Source organism: Gigantopelta aegis, chromosome 14 (assembly GCF_016097555.1).
Source record: "Gigantopelta aegis isolate Gae_Host chromosome 14, Gae_host_genome, whole genome shotgun sequence".
Classification (NCBI taxonomy): domain Eukaryota; kingdom Metazoa; phylum Mollusca; class Gastropoda; order Neomphalida; family Peltospiridae; genus Gigantopelta; species Gigantopelta aegis.
This window is the reverse complement of record NC_054712.1, coordinates 24,315,636-24,339,762: the sequence shown is the minus strand read 5'-3', so window position 1 is coordinate 24,339,762 and position 24,127 is coordinate 24,315,636. Positions and strand designations below refer to the sequence as shown.

At 39.9% G+C, this 24,127-nt stretch overlaps 1 protein-coding gene across 2 annotated transcripts; it reads left to right on the top strand.

The window, feature by feature from the left end:
• Positions 1-23,329, top strand: LOC121388334 (low-density lipoprotein receptor-related protein 1B-like). Of its 2 annotated transcripts, none has more exons than XM_041519632.1 (5): positions 1-373; positions 1,265-1,489; positions 6,729-6,906; positions 11,494-11,609; positions 20,712-21,847. In XM_041519632.1, exons 1-5 carry the CDS (start codon positions 280-282, stop codon positions 20,726-20,728), a joined length of 630 nt encoding a protein of 209 aa, XP_041375566.1. In that variant the 5' UTR covers positions 1-279; the 3' UTR covers positions 20,729-21,847. The 2 variants fall into 2 exon arrangements, with proteins under 2 accessions (XP_041375566.1, XP_041375567.1); XM_041519633.1 differs by lacking the exon at positions 20,712-21,847 and adding an exon at positions 22,793-23,329 and having other exon boundaries at positions 3-373.
• The last annotated feature ends 798 nt before the right edge of the window (positions 23,330-24,127 follow it).

Genomic DNA, 24,127 nt, shown 5'->3' with positions numbered 1-24,127 from the left:
GCCAGGTTTCTTGGATACATATGACATCTATAACTGGTTTAGTGTTCTTAACATATTTTTTAATCTCGTCTCCATGGCCCATGGATTTCAGGCCTTTAGCGTTCCATTGTAGAATGGCCAAACCTTTATAGTTTTCTATATTATTCTTAGTTTGTTTATTACTGTTGTCCATAAGATACCATTTATCTCACAACTCGTTTAAAAATGTATCAGACTTGCTTTCGCTTGTTAGATTTTAAAACAACTCATTGTGAGATAAATGGTATCTGACGGCCACTCATGTATTATTCTCTATTTAAAAACTCAAAATGTTGTTTTATTTTATTCAAGATTGCTTTGAAGATGCAATCACCAGCAGTGAAGAAAAAGTATGGTGCGTCATTAAAAGTTTATTATGTTTTAGGGGTGGAGAAAACAGCCAACTCCTCTGACAGCATCTAGTATCAATATCCATAGGCCACATCTGTTCACCCACATGTCCAATCAGTCATTATGGAAAGCAATATGATGAATTTCATTAAAAAGGGGACATCAAACAGGCTGTGGATGGCAGACACAGGACCCATGTGACCTCTAGAAATGCCAATGAATGTGTGCACCATACTAAAAGGCTGAATTAAAATATACATACTAGGAAATAATAGCTTAAGATCTATAAATTGGCTTCATTTTGTTTTTTAAAAACAGTAACAGGGGTCGAACATTGATTTATTAATCAGTGGCTATTGAATGTCATACATATCTTAGAGAGGAAACTGGCTACATTTTTTCATTAGTAGCAAGGGATCTTTTTTATGCACCATCCCACAGACAGGATAGCACATAACACAGCCTTTGGTGCACTGGCTAGAATGAAAAATAGCCCAATGGGCCCACCGATGGGGATCGATCCTAGACCTACTGTACATCAGGCGAGTGCTTTACCACTGGTTACGTCCTGCTCTAAGAGACTGTTATACATGAATATAAAGGAAAATTAATTCTTATATAGTGTATAATACTATAACAAATGATGCTGGGCAGGGCCGGATTTAGACCTTGGGGGGGGGCGGGGCACTTCAGGTTCGGGGGCCCCTCAACAGAAATTAAATTATATGACAAATAAAAAAACCCCCAAATTTTATAACTATTACATTTTTTTAATAAAGGAAGTCCTTAGTCTGGAGGGCCCTCTGGCAGGGGACCCGGGGCAATTGCCCACTTTGGCCTCTTATAAATCCGGCACTGATTCTGGGTGACACACTGACTACTATGGTAATTTCAGGCAAACACTCATCATGGATTATGCTCTTCACGGAGGTCATTCACCAAAAAATCCATGTTTATAATGTCTCTGATGGAACTTGGGTAAAGACATTAGACGCCCAAGAACGAATGATATCCCTGAACATCGACATTGCCACCTGGCGGGCTTACTGGATAGACGACAAGAAACACAGATTAGTTTCATCAGACCTCAAGGGAAATGATAAAAAGATTCTTGCTTCAGGTAAGACATTTGTTAGTATTTTTTTTGTAATATGCAACAGAAGAAAGGGTGATGTAACTTGAAATGACTCTTAAGCCACCCCCACCAGTTTATTACGTATTTAACACCCACAATCAACTTTCAGTTAAGTACAAATAAATGACGTCTGATGCTATTCCATATTTTAAAGTTTGTTTTGTTTAACAACACTATTAATCATCGGCTACTGGATGTCAAACATTTAGTAATTTTCACATATACTGGTAGTCTCAGAGAGAAAAGCCATGCCATTTTTTCCATTAGTCATAGTCATACGGATTTATGTGCACCCTCAGAACAAGCTGTTGTGGCACACGCCTGTCATGGGCACAGGTGCTGTCCTCGGCCGGCTCATCCATCCAGGACAAGATTGTTCCGTTAGTAGCAAGGGATCTTTTATATGCACCATCCTACAGTCAGGCATGGTGCACTCAGTGGGTCCTTTGTTTTAATTGGAGTGTAATAACTTGATGGCTCTCTAAACCAAGAATGGTGCTATCGTTAACATCTGTTTAATCTCTTGACCGGCTCAGCGACTTTGACAAATGAGTAGCCTAGTGGCAGTTGATTGACACTACTGTAGGTCCGACTTCAGTGACTGGCAATATACTTAGGCAGACTTTAAAATCACAAATGTCTGAAACACCAGCCATATTGACCACTATTTATTTATTATTTTAAATCATGCATGAGATACCAATGTCTGGGCAGGCCGGTCCACTTGACGATAGGAATTTGTTCCAATAATCGAAATGGACAGGTGCTTTGGACCAACTAGAATGACAAAAGGTCTCAGAGATCGAGAATCGGTCCTAGACCGGGAAAAAAGGTCTTTTCCCCACCCCTGGTGCACTGGCTGGAATGAGAAATAGCCCGATGGGCCTACTGACAGACGACAATTCTAGACAGACCGTGCATCAGGCAAATTTTTCATACTTTTACATACTTTTTCATCTCTTTGGTGAAACTCTTTCACATTTATTCATCATTTTAGACCAAGTGACGAACTTGACAGCTGTGGTGGCAGTACGCATTACAGGTACCACTGGTGGGGCAGGATATGCTCATCTTTTGTGAACACCTGATATCACTGTCACTGTTTTGACAGTGATTCATAAGTGCATGTCATCACATCTATATTTATTCCAATGAGCTGTCATGTGCTAGTTTTGATTTAGTAAACTAGTCTGTGAGTGGCAGTCCACTTTGAGCACTGCAAGAAGGATGTTTTGTCCAATAAAAGATTTCTTTGGGAGTGGCTGTCCTATAGACGAGGCACTAGATAGAGATGCATGGAATCGACCACTATTTTGCCAAATGCCCATTTGACTCTGCATTGTGCAGAGATTCAGTTTTGATACTGGATAAAAGTTTTTCATTCAGATGTAAAGGTACTTACAGTTCTCTGGAAATATTTTATGTTAATTCTGATTAACACTTGCCCTATAATATTTGGCTTAAAAAATTGGGGCTAAATTTTTTACGAAGCCTGTTTTTCTTAAACACAGGTGTTTAAGCATTGTAAATGCATGTAGATACACACGTGTAAGACATAAACAGGCTTTATAAATTCGGCCCTTTATGTCTCTACATCAAGTGTGTTTTTGATGTGGATTTTGATGATTCTGGGGTTTTAGATGTACAGTGAAAGTCCTCTAAACCGGACCCTTATGTAAATCGGAATTCCCTCAAACGAGATGTTTTTCACAATCTCTTGCTAAATATCAGTCAGTCTTTGGCTAATAAAATTTTCTTTAAATTAACCACTTTTGAAAATGTTTCAAGGCAATACCATATACAATTCTGAAAATTGGTTAAAATAGATTTTGTTCCAGTGTGAGCCCTGTTGAGTACAGAAGAAAACCTCTCTAAACCAGATACCCCTTAAAACAGGACTTTTTACTTGCTCCCATGGGTGTCCGGTTTAGAGGGGTTTCACTGTATTTTAAAAATGCATCCTAGGGTGGATCTCGGAATAGGGGTTTCTGTCATTTTTTGCAAGCTGTGCTAGCATAACAATTTGATGTTAATCTCTCTCTATAGTGTCATCTTTGACAATTTTTTAATATATGTATGAAGAATTTGGGGTTATTCTGCATTTAAGGGGGCAGGTGTACACCTTAGTCCTTAAAATTAAACAAATTTATATGATTCTGATAATATTAGTGGGTTTGGTGTCCAATATATATGGTTATTTTGACACTTTGTCAAGAGAAAAAGATAGGCAGCTACTCTTAACAGCAACAGATCTTTTATATGCACAGGACAGTACATACCATGATCTTTGATATACCAGTTGTGAGGTACTAGTTGGAATGAGAGAAAATCTTCTTTTTTTTACAAAGGACGATCAATATTGTGACCTGTCACACTTCAGGCAATGAATTACATTCTGAAAATGTATAAAATAAAGATTTCACAGACTGACTGGTAGTGTAGTGATTAAAAAAAAAGTTTCTTTCCTTAACGACATCACTAAATCACATTGATTTATAAATCATTGGCTATTGGATGTCAAACATATGGTAATTTTTGACACTGTCATAGAGAGGAAACCTGCTACATTTTTTCATTAGTAGCAAGGTATCTTTTATATGCACCATATACATACAGGATAGCACATACCACAGCCTTTGATATACCAGTTGTGGTGCACTGGCTGGAATGAGAAATAGTCCAATGGGCCCACCGACAGGGATCAATCCTAGACCGATTGCGCATCAGGCATGCACTTTACCACTGGACTACCACCCACCCCTGTGTAGTGATTAAGCCTGGTAGGTACTGGGTTCGCATCATGGTATTGACTCCAACCCAGGGATCTTTTATATGCGCCATCACACAGATAGGGTAGTACATACCATAGCCTTTGATATACCAGTCGTGGTGTACTGGCTAGAATGACAAATAGCCCACTGATGGGGATCGATTCCAGACCGACAGTGCATCGAGCTGGTTGTATTTACAACTGGGCTACGTCCAGCCCCTGGGCTCTGGGTGAGAGTCACTGGGCTACGTCCAGCCCCTGGGCTCTGGGTGAGAGTCACTGGGCTACGTCCAGCCCCTGGACTCTGGGTGAGAGTCACTGGGCTACGTCCAGCCCCTGGGCTCTGGGTGAGAGTCACATTGCTACGTCCAGCCCCTGGGCTCTGGGTGAGAGTCACATTGCTACGTCCAGCCCCTGGGCTCTGGGTGAGAGTCACTGGGCTACGTCCAGCCCCTGGGCTCTGGGTTAGAGTCACTGGGCTACGTCCAGCCCCTGGGCTCTGGGTGAGAGTCACTGGGCTACGTCCAGCCCTGGGCTCTGGGTGAGAGTCACTGGGCTACGTCCAGCCCTGGGCTCTGGGTTAGAGTCACTGGGCTACGTCCAGCCCCTGGGCTCTGGGTGAGAGTCACTGGGCTACGTCCAGCCCCTGGACTCTGGGTGAGAGTCACTGGGCTATGTCCAGCCCCTGGGCTCTGGGTGAGAGTCACATTGCTACGTCCAGCCCCTGGGCTCTGGGTGAGAGTCACATTGCTACGTCCAGCCCCTGGGCTCTGGGTGAGAGTCACTGGGCTACGTCCAGCCCCTGGGCTCTGGGTTAGAGTCACTGGGCTACGTCCAGCCCCTGGGCTCTGGGTGAGAGTCACTGGGCTACGTCCAGCCCCTGGGCTCTGGGTGAGAGTCACTGGGCTACGTCCAGCCCCTGGGCTCTGGGTTAGAGTCACTGGGCTACGTCCAGCCCCTGGGCTCTGGGTGAGAGTCACTGGGCTACGTCCAGCCCCTGGGCTCTGGGTGAGAGTCACTGGGCTACGTCCAGCCCCTGGGCTCTGGGTGAGAGTCACATTGCTACGTCCAGCCCCTGGGCTCTGGGTGAGAGTCACATTGCTACGTCCAGCCCCTGGGCTCTGGGTGAGAGTCACATTGCTACGTCCAGTCCCTGGGCTCTGGGTGAGAGTCACTGGGCTACGTCCAGCCCCTGGGCTCTGGGTGAGAGTCACATTGCTACGTCCAGCCCCTGGGCTCTGGGTGAGAGTCACTGGGCTACGTCCAGCCCCTGGGCTCTGGGTGAGAGTCACATTGCTACGTCCAGCCCCTGGGCTCTGGGTGAGAGTCACTGGGCTACGTCCAGCCCCTGGGCTCTGGGTTAGAGTCACTGGGCTACGTCCAGCCCCTGGGCTCTGGGTGAGAGTCACTGGGCTACGTCCAGCCCCTGGGCTCTAGGTTAGAGTCACTGGGCTATGTCCAGCCCCTGGGCTCTGGGTGAGAGTCACTGGGCTACGTCCAGCCCCTGGGCTCTGGGTGAGAGTCACATTGCTACATCCAGCCTCTGGGCTCTGGGTGAGAGTCACATTGCTACGTCCAGCCCCTGGGCTCTGGGTGAGAGTCACTGGGCTACGTCCAGCCCCTGGGCTCTGGGTGAGAGTCACATTGCTACGTCCAGCCCCTGGGCTCTGGGTGAGAGTCACTGGGCTACGTCCAGCTCCTGGGCTCTGGGTGAGAGTCACATTGCTACGTCCAGCCCCTGGGCTCTGGGTTAGAGTCACTGGGCTACGTCCAGCCCCTGGGCTCTGGGTGAGAGTCACTGGGCTACGTCCAGCCCCTGGGCTCTAGGTTAGAGTCACTGGGCTATGTCCAGACCCTGGGCTCTGGGTGAGAGTCACTGGGCTACGTCCAGCCCCTGGGCTCTGGGTGAGAGTCACATTGCTACATCCAGCCTCTGGGCTCTGGGTGAGAGTCACATTGCTACGTCCAGCCCCTGGGCTCTGGGTGAGAGTCACTGGGCTACGTCCAGCCCCTGGGCTCTGGGTGAGAGTCACATTGCTACGTCCAGCCCCTGGGCTCTGGGTGAGAGTCACTGGGCTACGTCCAGCTCCTGGGCTGTGGGTGAGAGTCACATTGCTACGTCCAGCCCCTGGGCTCTGGGTAAGAGTCACTGGGCTACGTCCAGCCCCTGGGCTCTGGGTGAGAGTCACATTGCTACGTCCAGCCCCTGGACTCTGGGTGAGAGTCACTGGGCTACGTCCAGTCCCTGGGCTCTGGGTGAGAGTCACATTGCTACGTCCAGCCCCTGGGCTCTGGGTGAGAGTCACATTGCTATGTCCAGCCCCTGGGCTCTGGGTGAGAGTCACTGGGCTACGTCCGCTCCACTTAACTTAGCAATGCATCAGTTTATTTTCATAACCACATTGTGAAAATGTAAATATATCCATGTGTAATTAATGTGCTGTTTTGTTTTAGGTATTTTCACTTATCAGGTTGCTCTCGACACTAAAAATCGTCGACTTTTCTATTGTGATATGTCTATAGGAAAGCCTCACATTGGCTTTGCGGACATCGACAGTGGTGTAACTACAATTGTTGAACAAGGTGGTGAAAATCCTTCTTATAAAGAAATAGAGGTTTCCCCAGATCTCAGGTAAACCTTTTTTTTGCCCACTGGTCTTGGTAATGTAGTTTGTGTGTGTGTATATGTGTGTGTGTGTCTGTGTGTGTATCTGTGTGTGTGTGTGTGTGTCTGTGTGTGTATCTGTGTGTGTGTGTGTGTGTATGTGTATATGTGTGTGAGTGTGTGTGTGTATCTGTGTGTGAGTGTGTGTATCTCTGTGTGTGTGTGTGTATGTGTATGTGTGTGTGTGTGTATCTGTGTGTGTGTGTGTGTGTGTATGAGTGTGTGTGTGTGTTTGTGTGTGTGTGTGTATGTGTTTGTGTTTGTTGTGTGTGTATGTGTGTGTGTGTGTGAGTGTGTTTGTGTGTATGGTGTGTGTGTGAGTGTGTGAGTGAGTGTGTGTGTGTATATCTGTGTGTGTGTGTGTGTTGTGAGAGTGTGTATGTGTGTGTATGGGTGTGTGTGTATGGGTGTGTGTGTGTGTGTGTGTGTATCTGTGTGAGAGGGCAGGATGCAGTTTTAGTGGTAGAGAGTTCACTGAAGCATGACGGTTTGGGTAATGCCATGGTTGCAGGATGTAGTTTTAGTGATAGAGAGTTCACTGAACTGTGATGGTTTTGGTAATGAAGTAGGGTGCAAGATGTAGTTTTAGTGGTAGAGAGTTCACTGAACTGTGATGGGTTTGGTAATGAAGTAGGGTGCAGGATGTAGTTTTAGTGGTAGAGAGTTCACTGAACTGATGGGTTTGGTAATGAAGTAGGGTGCAGGATGTAGTTTTAGTGATAAAGAGTTCACTGAACTGTGATGGGTTTGGTAATGAAGTAGGGTGCAGGATGTAGTTTTAGTGGTAGAGAGTTCACTGAACTGTGATGGGTTTGGTAATGAAGTAGGATGCAGGATGTAGTTTTAGTGGTAGAGAGTTCACTGAACTGTGATGGTTTTGGTAATGAAGTAGGGTGCAAGATGTAGTTTTAGTGGTAGAGAGTTCACTGAACTGTGATGGGTTTGGTAATGAAGTAGGGTGCAGGATGTAGTTTTAGTGGTAGAGAGTTCACTGAACTGATGGGTTTGGTAATGAAGTAGGGTGCAGGATGTAGTTTTAGTGGTAGAGAGTTCACTGAACTGTGATGGGTTTGGTAATGAAGTAGGGTGCAGGATGTAGTTTTAGTGGTAGAGAGTTCACTGAACTGTGATGGGTTTGGTAATGAAGTAGGATGCAGGATGTAGTTTTAGTGGTAGAGAGTTCACTGAACTGTGATGGTTTTGGTAATGAAGTAGGGTGCAAGATGTAGTTTTAGTGGTAGAGAGTTTACTAGAAGAAGAAGGAAATGCTTTATTTAACGACGCACTCAACACATTTCATTTATTGTTATATGGCGTTGGACATATGGTTAAGGACCACACAAATATTGAGAGAGGAAACTTTATGGGCTACTCTTTTTGTTTAGCAGCAAGGGATCTTTTATATGTACTATCCCATAGACAGGATAGCACATATCACAGCCTTTGATGTACCAGTTGTGGTGCACTAGCTGGAAGAGTTCACTAAAGAGTGATGGTTTTAGTAATGCAGTGGGGTGAAGGATGTAGTTTTAGTGGTAGAGAGTTCACTAAAGAGTGATGGTTTTAGTAATGCAGTGGGGTGAAGGATGTAGTTTTAGTGGTAGAGAGTTCACTGAAGTGTTCTGGTTTTAGTAATGCAGTGGGGTGAAGGATGTAGTTTTAGTGGTAGAGAGTTCACTGAAGTGTTCTGGTTTTAGTAATGCAGTGGGGTGAAGGATGTAGTTTTAGTGGTAGAGAGTTCACTGAAGTGTTCTGGTTTTAGTAATGCAGTGGGGTGAAGGATGTAGTTTTAGTAGTAGAGAGTTCACTGAAGTGTTCTGGTTTTAGTAATGCAGTGGGGTGAAGGATGTAGTTTTAGTGGTAGAGCGCTTACTGAAGTGTGATGGTTTTAGTAATGCAGTGGGGTGAAGGATGTAGTTTTAGTAGTAGAGAGTTCACTGAAGTGTTCTGGTTTTAGTAATGCAGTGGGGTGAAGGATGTAGTTTTAGTGGTAGAGAGTTCACTGAAGTGTGATGGTTTTAGTAATGCAGTGGGGTGAAGGATGTAGTTTTAGTGGTAGAGAGCTGGCTGAAGTGTGATGGTTTTAGTAATGCAGTGGGGTGAAGGATGTAGTTTTAGTGGTAGAGAGCTCACTGAAGTGTGATGGTTTTAGTAATGCAGTGGGGTGAAGGATGTAGTTTTAGTGGTAGAGCGCTCACTGAAGTGTGATGGTTTTAGTAATGCAGTGGGGTGAAAGATGTAGTTTTAGTGGTAGAGCGCTCACTGAAGTGTTCTGGTTTTAGTAATGCAGTGGGGTGAAGGATGTAGTTTTAGTGGTAGAGAGCTGGCTGAAGTGTGATGGTTTTAGTAATGCAGTGGGGTGAAGGATGTAGGTTTAGTGGTAGAGCGGTTTACTGAAGTGTGATGGTTTTAGTAATGCAGTGGGGTGAAGGATGTAGTTTTAGTGGTAGAGCGCTCACTGAAGTGTGATGGTTTTAGTAATGCAGTGGGGTGAAGGATGTAGTTTTAGTGGTAGAGCGCTCACTGAAGTGTGATGGTTTTAGAAATGAAATGGGGGAAGGATGTAGTTTTAGTGGTAGAGCGCTCACTGAAGTGTGATGGTTTTAGTAATGCAGTGGGGGAAGGATGTAGTTTTAGTGGTAGAGAGCTCACTGAAGTGTGATGGTTTTAGTAATGCAGTGGGGTGAAGGATGTAGTTTTAGTGGTAGAGAGCTCACTGAAGTGTGATGGTTTTAGTAATGCAGTGGGGGAAGGATGTAGTTTTAGTGGTAGAGAGCTCACTGAAGTGTGATGGTTTTAGTAATGCAGTGGGGTGAAGGATGTAGTTTTAGTGGTAGAGTGCTCACTGAAGTGTGATGGTTTTAGTAATGCAGTGGGGTGAAGGATGTAGTTTTAGTGGTAGAGAGCTGGCTGAAGTGTGATGGTTTTAGTAATGCAATGGGGGAAGGATGTAGTTTTAGTGGTAGAGAGCTCACTGAAGTGTGATGGTTTTAGTAATGCAGTGGGGTGAAGGATGTAGTTTTAGTGGTAGAGCGCTCACTGAAGTGTGATGGTTTTAGTAATGCAGTGGGGTGAAGGATGTAGTTTTAGTGGTAGAGAGTTCACTGAAGTGTGATGGTTTTAGTAATGCAGTGGGGGAAGGATGTAGTTTTAGTGGTAGAGTGCTGGCTGAAGTGTGATGGTTTTAGTAATGCAGTGGGGGAAGGATGTAGTTTTAGTGGTAGAGTGCTGGCTGAAGTGTGATGGTTTTAGTAATGCAGTGGGGGAAGGATGTAGTTTTAGTGGTACAGTGCTGGCTGAAGTGTGATGGTTTTAGTAATGCAGTGGGGGAAGGATGTAGTTTTAGTGGTAGAGTGCTGGCTGAAGTGTGATGGTTTTAGTAATGCAGTGGGGGAAGGATGTAGTTTTAGTGGTAGAGAGCTGGCTGAAGTGTGATGGTTTTAGAAATGAAATGGGGGAAGGATGTAGTTTTAGTGGTAGAGAGCTGGCTGAAGTGTGATGGTTTTAGTAATGCAGTGGGGGAAGGATGTAGTTTTAGTGGTAGAGTGCTCACTGAAGTGTGATGGTTTTAGTAATACAGTGGGGGAAAGATGCAGTTTTAGTGGTAGAGCGCTCACTGAAGTGTGATGGTTTTAGTAATGCAGTGGGGGAAGGATGTAGTTTTAGTGGTAGAGAGCTGGCTGAAGTGTGATGGTTTTAGAAATGAAATGGGGGAAGGATGTAGTTTTAGTGGTAGAGAGCTGGCTGAAGTGTGATGGTTTTAGTAATGCAGTGGGGGAAGGATGTAGTTTTAGTGGTAGAGCGCTCACTGAAGTGTGATGGTTTTAGTAATGCAGTGAGGGAAGGATGTAGTTTTAGTGGTAGAGTGCTCACTGAAGTGTGATGGTTTTAGTAATACAATGGGGGAAAGATGCAGTTTTAGTGGTAGAGTGCACGATGAAGTGTGAAGAGTGCAAGATCAATAACTCTCGGTAGATTCAGGCTTTTTTCTATCTTAAAGGGACATTCCTGAGTTTGCTGCATTGCAAAATGTTTCCGACTAATAAAATATTTCTACGATTAAACTTACATATTAAATATTTTTTCTTGTTTAGAATATCAGTGTCTGCATATTCAATGTGTTTCTGGTCATCTTAATATTTGTAAGAAGCCCAAACTGGATTTTGTCTTCAAATAATTTTGTACATACGGAAAAAAAAAAAGATTTTAGGAAATAAAATGAAATTTACGCTAATATAAATATTAGAACGAACAGAAACACATTTAATATACAGCCACTAATATGTTATGCAGAAAAATATATTTGATATGTAATTACAATTGTTAAAAAGTCTTTGTTAGTTGATAACATCTTAAAAATTGCAGCAAACTCAGGAATGTCCCTTTAACCACATTACATGAGACATGGGACATGATTTATAGCCGAGATTGATGATATATGGCAACAAAATATTTTTCTCACCCTCCACCCCCACCCACCCCCACCTCCAACTCCCCATGTGACCAATTCTGAAACAGTTCTTACCATAATATTGCGTTTTGTTATGTCTGCAGATTAATTTACTGGAAAGACAGAAAGCAGCTAATGCAGCGACATTATGATGGAAATGAAACAAAGATCATCGAGGGCTACTGTGATGAGTGCTTCGGGTTAACTATCGATCGAATATGTAAGGAAAGAAAATTTCTCCATTCACTGAATATCTAGTTTTTTCACCTTTTCACTGTGTCCAAAAATATCTAGACAACTAAAAGATTTTAGTCATTTGATAGATTCTAAAGTTATTCTACATGATTTAGGTATACACTGATACATTCAGTACACCAATAGAGCCGTACCTTCCAAGAATCTTGAAGAATTTTTTTTTAAGAAATATTATTCTCCGAAAACAGCATGACAATGTCAGGATTAAATCTTTATAGTATTTTTCATTCCATATAGTTCGTATAACACATGTTCATATCATAATTTATCATCCATTAAAGGCTTTTGTAGGAGATGTCACTGGCACTATAATTTGCAATATCTCCTGTGATATTCTCCTAGGAGATATCGATTCTTTTGATACACGTCACTGTGTATGTTTCATTAGTGACATCACGCCACTGTCATTCTGCTAGTTAACGAGTCTTCCACTACCAAATTCAATCCACATTACTAACATTGTTTACAATTGTTGCAAATAAAAAGAATGATAATAGATGATAAAAAGAATACACCCATCGTGTCTTGTGATATCATAATTTACCAGCAAGCCTCAGATTTCATACTTTTATTAACTCGTGCTAATAAATTATGATATCACAAGACACTCGGGGAGTATCCTCTATCTATAGACTATAATCATATGTTATATGGCCACACTTAGCAAACAACGACCCTCACCCCCCTACAACAATTGACACAATTTCTCAGTAATGTAAAAAACATTGGCTCCTTCTTCTTTATCAAGGGAAGAACATCACCCAGTGGTAAAGTGCTCGGTTGATGTGTGGTCAATCCAGGATCGATCCCCGTCAGTGGGCCCATTTTTCTCGTCCCAGCCAGTGCACTATGACTAGTATATCAAAGGCTGTGGTATGTGCTATCCTGACTGTGGGATGGTGCATATAAAAGATCCCTTACTACTAATGGAAAAATGTAGTGGGTTTCCTTTCTAAAACTATGTAAAAATGACCAAATGATTGACATCCAATAGCTGATGATTAATAAATTAATGTGCTCTAGTGGTGTCGTTAACAAAACAAATGTTTACTTTTACTTCATCACCGAGCCTTGTATCCTAAAATAAATAGGCTGCTGTAAAAAGTTTGTTTTGTTTAACAATGATGATGATTAATTAATCGATGTGTTCTAGTGGTGTTGTTAAACAAAACAAACTTTTGCTATTGCTATTTAAACATCTTGAATAATGTCGAAGACTGAATTGACACTGCACATAATGATCCCCAATTTGATCAGGTTTGTATTGCACTGCATCTATATGTATACCCGGGTATGCATCTAATAAGCAACATACCGGCCTCGGTGGCGTCGTGGCAGGTCATCGGTCTACAGGCTGGTAGGTACTGGGTTCGGATCCCAGTCGAGGCATGGGATTTTTAATCCTGATACCGACTCCAAACCCTGAGTGAGTGCTCCGCAAGGCTCAATGGGTAGGTGTAAACCACTTGCACCGACCAGTGATCCATAACTGGTTCAACAAAGGCCATGGTTTGTGCTATCCTGCCTGTGGGAAGTGCAAATAAAAGACCCCTTGCTGCTAATCGGAAGAGTAGCCCATGTAGTGGCGACAGCGGGTTTCCTCTCTCAATATCTGTGTGGTCCTTAACCATATATCTGACGCCATATAACCGTAAATAAAATGTGTTGAGTGCGTCGTTAAATAAAACATTTCTTTCTTTCTAATAAGCAACACACGGGTGGCACATAGCCCAGTGGTACAGCGTTCGCTGGATGCGCGGTCGGTGTGGAATCGATCCCCGTCGGTAGGCCCATTAGGCTATTTCTCATTCCAGCCAGAGCACCACGACTGGTATATCAAAGGCCGTGGTATATACTACCCTGTCTGTGGGATGGTGTATATAAAAGATTCATTGCTGCTAATCGGAAAGAGTAGCCCATGAAGTGGCGACAGCGGGTTTCCTCTCTCAATATCTGTGTGGTCCTTAACCATATGTCTGACACCATATAACTGTAAATAAAATGTGTTGAGTGCATCGTTAAATAAAACATGTCTTTCTTTCTAATAAGCAACGTAATGGGTGTATTGTTATTATTTTAAATTTACTAGATTACCGGTTTGAGTGAAATATTGTTAATTACACCGACTTCCCTTAGATAGGACTGACATAGTCATGGGAGAGAAGGCTAGTATTTGACCCAAGTGTTCTTTAATTGCAGAATAAAAGGGTTTTATTTTAAACAAAACCTTCAGGACTTTGTTCTTTGTTTGAGTGTAGCAGTATGTCTGACCATTCCACGTTCAAGACTTTGTTCTTAGTTTGAGTGTAGCAGTACGTCTGACCTTTCCACGTTCAAGACTTTGTTCTTAGTTTGAGTGTAGCAGTATGTTTGACTGTTCCAGTTCCAGTATGTTTGACTTAGTTTGAGTGTAGCAGTATGTCTGACCGTTCCACGTTCAAGACTTTGTTCTTAGTTTGAGTGTAGCAGTATGTTTGACCATTCCACGTTCAAGACTTTGTTGTTAGTTTGAGTGTAGCAGTATGTTTGACCATTCCACGTTCAAGACTTTGTTCTTAGTTTGAGTGTAGCAGTATGTTTGACCAAGTGTTCTTTAATTTGCAGTATGTTTAAATAGTTTGAGTACTAGCAGGTCTGTTACTCACTTTAAGACATTTTAAACTAAAACCTTTTAAATAAAAATAGGACTTTGTTCTTTGTTTGAGTGTAGCAGTATGTCTGACCATTCCACGTTCAAGACTTTGTTCTTAGTTTGAGTGTAGCAGTATGTCTGACCTTTCCACGTTCAAGACTTTGTTCTTAGTTTGAGTGTAGCAGTATGTTTGACTATAGTTTGAGTGTAGCAGTATGTTTGACCGTTCCACATTCAAGACTTTGTTCTTAGTTTGAGTGTAGCAGTATGTCTGACCGTTCCACTTTCAAGACTTTGTTCTTAGTTTGAGTGTAGCAGTATGTTTGACTATTCCACGTTCAAGACTTTGTTGTTAGTTTGAGTGTAGCAGTATGTCTGACCATTCCACGTTCAAATCTTTGTTCTTAGTTTGAGTGTAGCAGTATGTTTGACCGTTCCTGTTCAAGCCAACAAGATTCTACAGGGCTCAATCTTGGTGGTAGCTCGGGCTGTTTTGGCTACCGATTTTTGCATGGGCTACCAGATGTCTAAACCCAGTAGTCCACCTGAGTACTAGATTTTTTTTTGCTGCACATCCGGTTACTCCAGAATTACCAAGACATTTAAACCCCTAAAACCCCCACCTAAAACATGTTTAAATAAAAATAAATGATTTTGCTTTTTTTATAAATTTATTAAAATTATTGGGCTACCAATTTTGACTGAGGGCTATCAGATTTTATAACCTGATTCCTGGCTACCACTGAAAAATGTTAAGGTCAAGGCCAGGGCCCAATTTCACTAAACATCGTAAGTCTAGTTTTGCATGTAAACGTAAATCTACTACTAAACCACAATTCTTATTACTATTATAGTACAACAAATATAGTTAGAAATACACATATTTCATTTTCCTTTGTCCGTAAATTGCTCCAGTTTCATTAATGATGTAATTTTCTTCGTGAAATAGATGTTAAACATTTGTAAATGAATGCCCGGTGTAACTGCCCAAAATATACCCCCCACCAAACTAACCTGTATACAAAATAAATAAATAATAATAATAATAAACACTTTAAAAGAAAAGCAACTATTGCTTTCATAAAAATAAAACTATCACAGATTAGTCATTTTAGAAGATATTTCCATATTCTCTAGCCCAAAATATATAAATTATGATGGGAAAAAAACCCCTCTGGACATTGAAATACAGACTAGAGAGGTATATTCTGGGCTAGCCTGTTTTATACCCCGGATTATATTCTGGGCTAGTCCAGTTCATACCCCAGGTATAGTTTGGCGAGGGGTATATTTTGGGCTATTATACCAGTATAAATGCTAGTTGCAGACGTAAACTTACGATGTTTTGTGAAATTGCCCCATGTTCTACTATATAATTACTTTACAAATCACAAATTAATGTGGATGTACACAGACGTCACCAGTCACTTGGTATTGGCCGATATGTTGGGCGAAAACAGGAATGAAGTGAAGATATCGCACATATTGGACTATAACGGATTCAACATCTTGAGCTGGAATGGCAATATTTACCTGATGAATTCAGCGACTTGGTAATTAATTTTTAATTTTGTAAATTTCTAATTGTGTTACTGTCAAAATCATGCAAAACACATCAATTGAAATGTGTGAAATTTTGTTTTTGTTTAACGACACCACTAGAGCACATTGATTAATTAATTATGGGTAATTCTGACTCCGAGAAAACACCCTACATTTTTCCATTAGCAACAAGAGAAATGTGTGAAAATGCCCATGCCAAGAGGAAAGATATTTCAAGTGGGATGGGTGAGCTATTTAATGGAATGGGTGTAAAACCAATTTCTTCACATTTTATAAATATCCTCAACAGCTATTTCCTAGCATCTGAAGATGAAAATAGCAATGATTTGCACAACATCATTATTATTTTTTTAAAGACTTTATCCTCTCATCCCTAAACCATGTGTAAAAATTATATGTAATGGTAAAGTACTCATTAATTAACCAAATATCCCATTGTTATTTAAAAAACCCAACAACTTTATCCTCTTATCCCTAAACCATTTGTCACAATTATATGTAATGGTAAAGTACTCATTAATTAACCAAATATCCCATTGTTATTTAAAAAACCCAACAACTTTATCCTCTTATCCCTAAACCATTTGTCACAATTATATGTAATGGTAAAGTACTCATTAATTAACCAAATATCCCATTGTTATTTAAAAAACCCAACAACTTTATCCTCTTATCCTTAAACCATTTAAACCATTCATTAATTAACCAAATATCCCTTTGTTATTAAAAAAAACCCCTTATCCTCTCATCCTTAAACCATTTGTCACAATTATATGTAATGGTAAAACTACTCATTAATTAACCAAATATCCCTGTTACTTTAAAAAATGCTTTATCCTCTCATCCCTAAACCATGTCTCAAAATTATATGTAATGGTACACCATTCATTAATTAACCAAATATCCCTTTATTAAAAAAACCCTTTATCCCAACATCCTCTCATCCATTATTGTTGATGATAAAGAACCATTAATTATGCTGGATTATATTTCATCTATAAAAGGGTACACACAAGTCATTAATTACAAATATCAAATGATTAAAAAAACGTTCTGACTCCTCAAATCACTCTGGACTATTTGGCTCCAAAAGCTTGTTGATGATCCCAGAACTCATTTATCACCGTATGCTGGATGATGAATAATAAACAATGCCACAAGACATCTATAAAAGGTGGTAACACAAGACAGTTATCACATTATATCAAATGATGGATAAAGCTGGACGTTCTGACTCCCAACAAATCACTCTGGACTAAGTGGCTCCAAAAGCTTGTTGATGATCCCAGAACTCATTTATCACCGTATGCTGGATGATGAATAATAAACAATGCCACAAGACATCTATAAAAGGTGGTAACACAAGACAGTTATCACATTATATCAAATGATGGATAAAGCTGGACGTTCTGACTCCCAACAAATCACTCTGGACTAGATGGCTCCAAAAGCTTGTTGATGATCCCAGAACTCATTTATCACCGTATGCTGGATGATGAATAATAAACAATGCCACAAGACATCTATAAAAGGTGGTAACACAAGACAGTTATCACATTATATCAAATGATGGATAAAGCTGGACGTTCTGACTCCCAACAAATCACTCTGGACTAAGTGGCTCCAAAAGCTTGTTGATGATCCCAGAACTCATTTATCACCGTATGCTGGATGATGAATAATAAACAATGCCACAAGACATCTATAAAAGGTGGTAACACAAGACAGTTATCACATTATATCAAATGATGGATAAAGCTGGACGTTCTGACTCCCAACAAATCACTCTGGACTAAGTGGCTCCAAAAGCTTGTTGATGATCCCAGAACTCATTTATCACCGTATGCTGGATGATGAATAATAAACAATGCCACAAGACATCTATAAAAGGTGGTAACACAAGACAGTTATCACATTATATCAAATGATGGATAAAGCTGGACGTTCTGACTCCCAACAAATCACTCTGGACTAAGTGGCTCCAAAAGCTTGTTGATGATCCCAGAACTCATTTATCACCGTATGCTGGATGATGAATAATAAACAATGCCACAAGACATCTATAAAAGGTGGTAACACAAGACAGTTATCACATTATATCAAATGATGGATAAAGCTGGACGTTCTGACTCCCAACAAATCACTCTGGACTAAGTGGCTCCAAAAGCTTGTTGATGATCCCAGAACTCATTTATCACCGTATGCTGGATGATGAATAATAAACAATGCCACAAGACATCTATAAAAGTGGTAACACAAGACAGTTATCACATTATATCAAATGATGGATAAAGCTGGACGTTCTGACTCCCAACAAATCACTCTGGACTAAGTGGCTCCAAAAGCTTGTTGATGATCCCAGAACTCATTTATCACCGTATGCTGGATGATGAATAATAAACAATGCCACAAGACATCTATAAAAGGTGGTAACACAAGACAGTTATCACATTATATCAAATGATGGATAAAGCTGGACGTTCTGACTCCCAACAAATCACTCTGGACTAGATGGCTCCAAAAGCTTGTTGATGATCCCAGAACTCATTTATCACCGTATGCTGGATGATGAATAATAAACAATGCCACAAGACATCTATAAAAGGTGGTAACACAAGACAGTTATCACATTATATCAAATGATGGATAAAGCTGGACGTTCTGACTCCCAACAAATCACTCTGGACTAAGTGGCTCCAAAAGCTTGTTGATGATCCCAGAACTCATTTATCACCGTATGCTGGATGATGAATAATAAACAATGCCACAAGACATCTATAAAAGGTGGTAACACAAGACAGTTATCACATTATATCAAATGATGGATAAAGCTGGACGTTCTGACTCCCAACAAATCACTCTGGACTAGATGGCTCCAAAAGCTTGTTGATGATCCCAGAACTCATTTATCACCGTATGCTGGATGATGAATAATAAACAATGCCACAAGACATCTATAAAAGGTGGTAACACAAGACAGTTATCACATTATATCAAATGATGGATAAAGCTGGACGTTCTGACTCCCAACAAATAGGACTAATGGCTTCAAAAGCTTGTTGATGATCCCAGAACTCATTTATCACCGTATGCTGGATGATGAATAATAAACAATGCCACAAGACATCTATAAAAGGTGGTAACACAAGACAGTTATCACATTATATCAAATGATGGATAAAGCTGGACGTTCTGACTCCCAACAAATCACTCTGGACTAAATGGCTAAAAGCTTGTTGGCCCAGAACTCATGTATTATTCTGCTATTTGAAAAATAAACAATGTTGTTTTACATCTATTCAAGATGGCTTTGAAGACAGCACATTACCATCAGTGAAGAAAAAGTATGACGTGCTGTCATTAAATAGTTCTGGATTATGTTTTAGGGGTGGAAAACATAGCCCAACTCCTCTGACAGCACCTAGTATCAATATCCATAGGCCACACCTGTTCAAAGGTGGTAACACAAGACAGTTATCACAGTATATCAAATGATGGATTATGGGACGTTCTGACTCCCAAGCAATACTGATGAATTTCATTAAAAAGGGGACATCAGCAACGGGCAAAAAAAGTGGATTTAACGGCACTACACGACTTCGAATCATTGGCTACCACGATGAGGATGGACGTATGTCAATGCACTCTTGCGTTATGACCCCACCTGGGGGGACTTATGACTCCTACCATGCGCTGTTGGAATACCGGGTCACGTATACCGGGTCACGGGCTTCCGTGACCTTGGTGTACGGGGACCCGTTGCCATCTGGATGACTGGAAGATGGAGGAGGATAAGAACGTGGACCAGGAATCGCACAGGGGGAGCCAAAACCGGCGGCTAAACCTTTGGCAGCGACTCCTTCTGTTGCCAGAACCCACCGCCGTTCCCCGGAAGAAGACAGGATCTGGAAGAGGCACCTATAGCCCCTGGACGTTTTTGCGACTTCGACCAAAGGTCCGACTAGACCCACTCCACATTTACTTTAAGCCAGACTTGATTTATATCCATGGTGTATGTCGACTGATACACTGTATGTAGCCGTTTTAGCCACATATTACTATTGTCCTTTATGGGATTTCACGTCGCGGTATACACCCATAAAGGATGCTAACACAAGACATTTATCACATTACCGTGTGTAACGCAGAACATTATATTTACTTGTTAATTGGATACTGAAGGAAAAACAATCACCAAGCCAATTCGGGACTGTTACTCGGTAGATAACATCTTAAGTATTGATACGAATGTTCATGTACTGTTACTCGGTAGATAACATCTTAAGTATTGATACGAATGTTCATGTACTTACACACCCGTTGGTGAGAACACCATGCGTTATGTTTGATAAAGTTCTTTACACACGTACATGTGTCACCAATTTCCAGACATACGACGACTGGCTGCTCCTAGGTGATGACCAGGTCACCAATGCCATACATCCAATAAAAAAAACAGCACAGTGGAAATCGATTACAATGTGAGGTATAATTAACCTGGCAATCATGTGTCTGTGACGTGTAAGTCAGCTACAAGTGCAAAGGGTTGTAAATATCTTTTAGTCAATAAAGATGTTAAAATTTGCTTAAAACCTGGTTTTTGAGGATATTTAAGAAATAGAATAATACATTCGTGTCCATAAGATACCATTTATCTCACAACTCATTTAAAAATGTATCAGACTTGCTTTCGCTTGTTAGATTTTAAAACAACTCATTGTGAGATAAATGGTATCCGACGGCCACTCATGTATTATTCTCTATTTAAAAACTCAAAATGTTGTTTTATTTTATTCAAAATTGCTTTGAAGATGCAATCACCAGCAGTGAAGAAAAAGTATGGTGCGTCATTAAAAGTTTATTATGTTTTAGGGGTGGAGAAAACATAGCCAACTCCTCTGACAGCACCTAGTATCAATATCCATAGGCCACACCTGTTCACCCACATGTCCAGTCAGTCATTATGGAAAGCAATATGATGAATTTCATTAAAAAGGGGTCATCAAACGGGCTGTGGATGGCAGTCGCAGGACCCATGTGACCTCCTCTAGAAATGCCAATGAATGTGTGCACCATACTAAAAGGCTGAATTAAAATCATGAACCAGATAAGTTTTATCTTGAAGTTTAAATAGTGGACTTTGGCTATAAATTGAACACAAATTCCAAGAATATTAAGACGGTTTTATTCCCAACATGAAGCAGAAAGTGATTCATTCTTATACCAACATAAAATTTGTCTACTTACCAAAAACCAAATTGCTCTATTACCCAATAACTGAACAGAAAAGCTTTCTGGATTATTATTTTTTAAATAAGTTCATCTAAATCAGAGCTAGAATAAGATACACACATAAGTCATGGCCAGTAGCCCATCACTTAAAAAGAGAACTTGTACCTTTGGCTTTAAAATAAAAAATATATATAGTTTTTAGTTATATATCTGGTAGAATATAAAATGGTGTAATTACAAAATTTCATGTTTCAAGCAAAACATGGCCAATTTTTCACTTATATTTCCCTTAAAGCTTTTAAAATAAGCTACAGCCAACCAGTCTGTTAATCTAGCTCTGATAACCACTGTTACAAATGTATACATACTAGGAAATGATAGCTGACAATCTATAAATTGGCTTCATAATGTTTTTTAAAAACAGTAACAGGGGTCGAAATTGGTCAAAGGATATTCAGTCCAACGAGCTACAAATTCTGCCAGCCCAAATCAAAACCTGCCAGACAAAACAATTGACTGAAAATAATGTGAGAATATAAATGTAAAATAATTGCTGGTCCGATGGGATGACTTGTAAAAACTAATCTTCCAGCCCGTAGTGATGTTGACCATCAAAAACCAGTTGGGATAGCAATAGTTCGACCCCTGAGTAATAAATTATTTGTACAGAAAATGTAAAAAATGCAAACATTTACATTAACAAAATAAATAATGAAAACAAAAAGTAAAAAAAAAATATTTTAATTTCATTCTTTTGGAATGAGATGAAATATTTTAACAGTAAACAGTGAGGATTTTTATTTTTAAAAAATCATAGTATATAAATAACAGCACAAGAGAGATATAACAAGAATATTGATAAGGCACAGACAGAAAGCATCCAATAAATTAACAACTTGTAAATACTTGTACATGTAATCTACCATTATTTAACAGTATAAAATAACATTCACCAATATAGTATAGACCATGAATACATGTACTGACAGAGAACAAACAACATAACTTCACATAAACATGAGAATGTTCAGATCAACTTTTAGAGGGACAGACCCTAGTTTTTAAACACTACAGCATATTTTTCACCATTAAAGCCGCTTATTATCACTAAAATCAAACATTACCTATATTTTATTGTTTAGATTATCCATTTCCATAGAACCGAAGTGTTTCTGGTCATCGTGTTGTTTCTAATATCACAAAATGCATTTTTCATATTTTTAAAAAAGTACCTGCATCTAAGTAGTAGCGATTATTGATTCGAGTTCTAGTTTTTTTTTTTTTAAGGATATTTTCAGGTTTTAACGTCACAGACGCTTGTTTCACTTTGTTGTAACTTTATCCAAGTGTGTTACAGGTTTGTAGATCAACTAAACTTGTGTCCATTTTTATGAGTTGAAACTAGGGTGTGTGCCTTTAAAACAAAATATTTGCCTTGTTAGGCTCCCCAAAATATAGTCGGTCTCTGGTCTGAAATAGATGCAGTGATGCATTTTTTCTCTCTTGTATATGTACTTTATTTAAATGCTTTCCATCACATTTTTCATATAGCCACGACAACGAGCTCATTTGAACCCAAAATGTCATGGTGCATCACAATATTATTACTTCAAGTGACACGGCATTATTTCTGGTATGGATGGTGCTGTTAGATCTACCATGAGAGAGAGAGAGAGAGAAAAAAAAGTTGACACACTGGGTCAAAATTGTTTCTCTTTTAGATACCGCGTGAAAAAAGAAGAAGTTGACTCACAGGGACAAAATCAACAAACATGCTGACCAGAGACTCACAACATATTTTGTTTGGCCTTAGTGACAATAATGAGATTTATATATATAAAAAAAAAAAAATTGACCCTAGTTTCCGAAATAGTTTTTTTTTTTAACTACTGAAAATAAAGAGCGACTAGGCTAGGAATGTATTGGATTTACCAAAATTGATAATTTAAGCAAACAGTTGTAAGCAACATGCATGTTAATGATTTAAAAAATTCTGTCATAGCTGAAAATATTTTACTCTGTCTAAAACTTAGAATGTAACACATCAGTTTAACAGATGTATTAAATAAACTTGCGAGTGAGTATAACCTAGTTATATACACTAAGACGATAAACAATATATATTTTTATGTGTAAAGATTGAACCCTGTCCACTGGGGCGGTTTTATTTGTTTCATATCCTTTATTTAACCATGTACTGCATCATTAAATAACATCAGCATTTATAAAACCTTTAAAATGTTCATATACTGACGCCCCCATGTACTGCATCATTAAATATACAGCATTTAGACAACCAAAATGAATAACGCCCCCATGTACATCAAAATAACATCAGTTTTATATTTAAAACATACTTAAAAGAAACTTACCATGAGAGTGTGTATTTTGGCATGTGNTGGAAATAAAATTTCATTCCATAAAAGCAGAAACACATTTAACCACCATTTTATTTTCATTAACCAAATTATAAAGAAAATTGAATAAATTTTTCTTGGTAAAGTTTCTTTTGGACATCAGTATATTTAGAACATTTATGAGAGCTAGGTGTAGGTCAGTGGCTAACCCATTCACTTGAGGTTGCAGGATGGATTGCCCTATATATATATTTTTTATCCTATCCCATTTACTGTAATAGTGGCAGTATAAGCATTCCTTTTTGGGGGGGGGGGGGGGGGGAGATGTACAAAACAAATATTTCTACCTGGAGAAAATATTGGGAAAAAACTTGATATTAAGCACTAAACAGCCATAATTTAACATGTTGCTGAGGTGTTTCACTTATTTTGAAACATGAGTGTTATTTATACACGGAGAAACACTTTAAATTTGGGTTTTGAACACATTATTATTATTTTTTATTAAAAAACTAATTTAGAATAGGAAAGTAATGAATTTGTGTAACAACAATTCAGCATATTTTAAACTATGACTATTTGGTGTCTAACAACTGGTTATTTTAATACTTCGTCTATAGATGGATTGAGTGGAAATATGCTGCCGCCACATAGACTACTTCTATAGATAAAGCAGCAAGCGGTCTTTTTAGTTCAGAA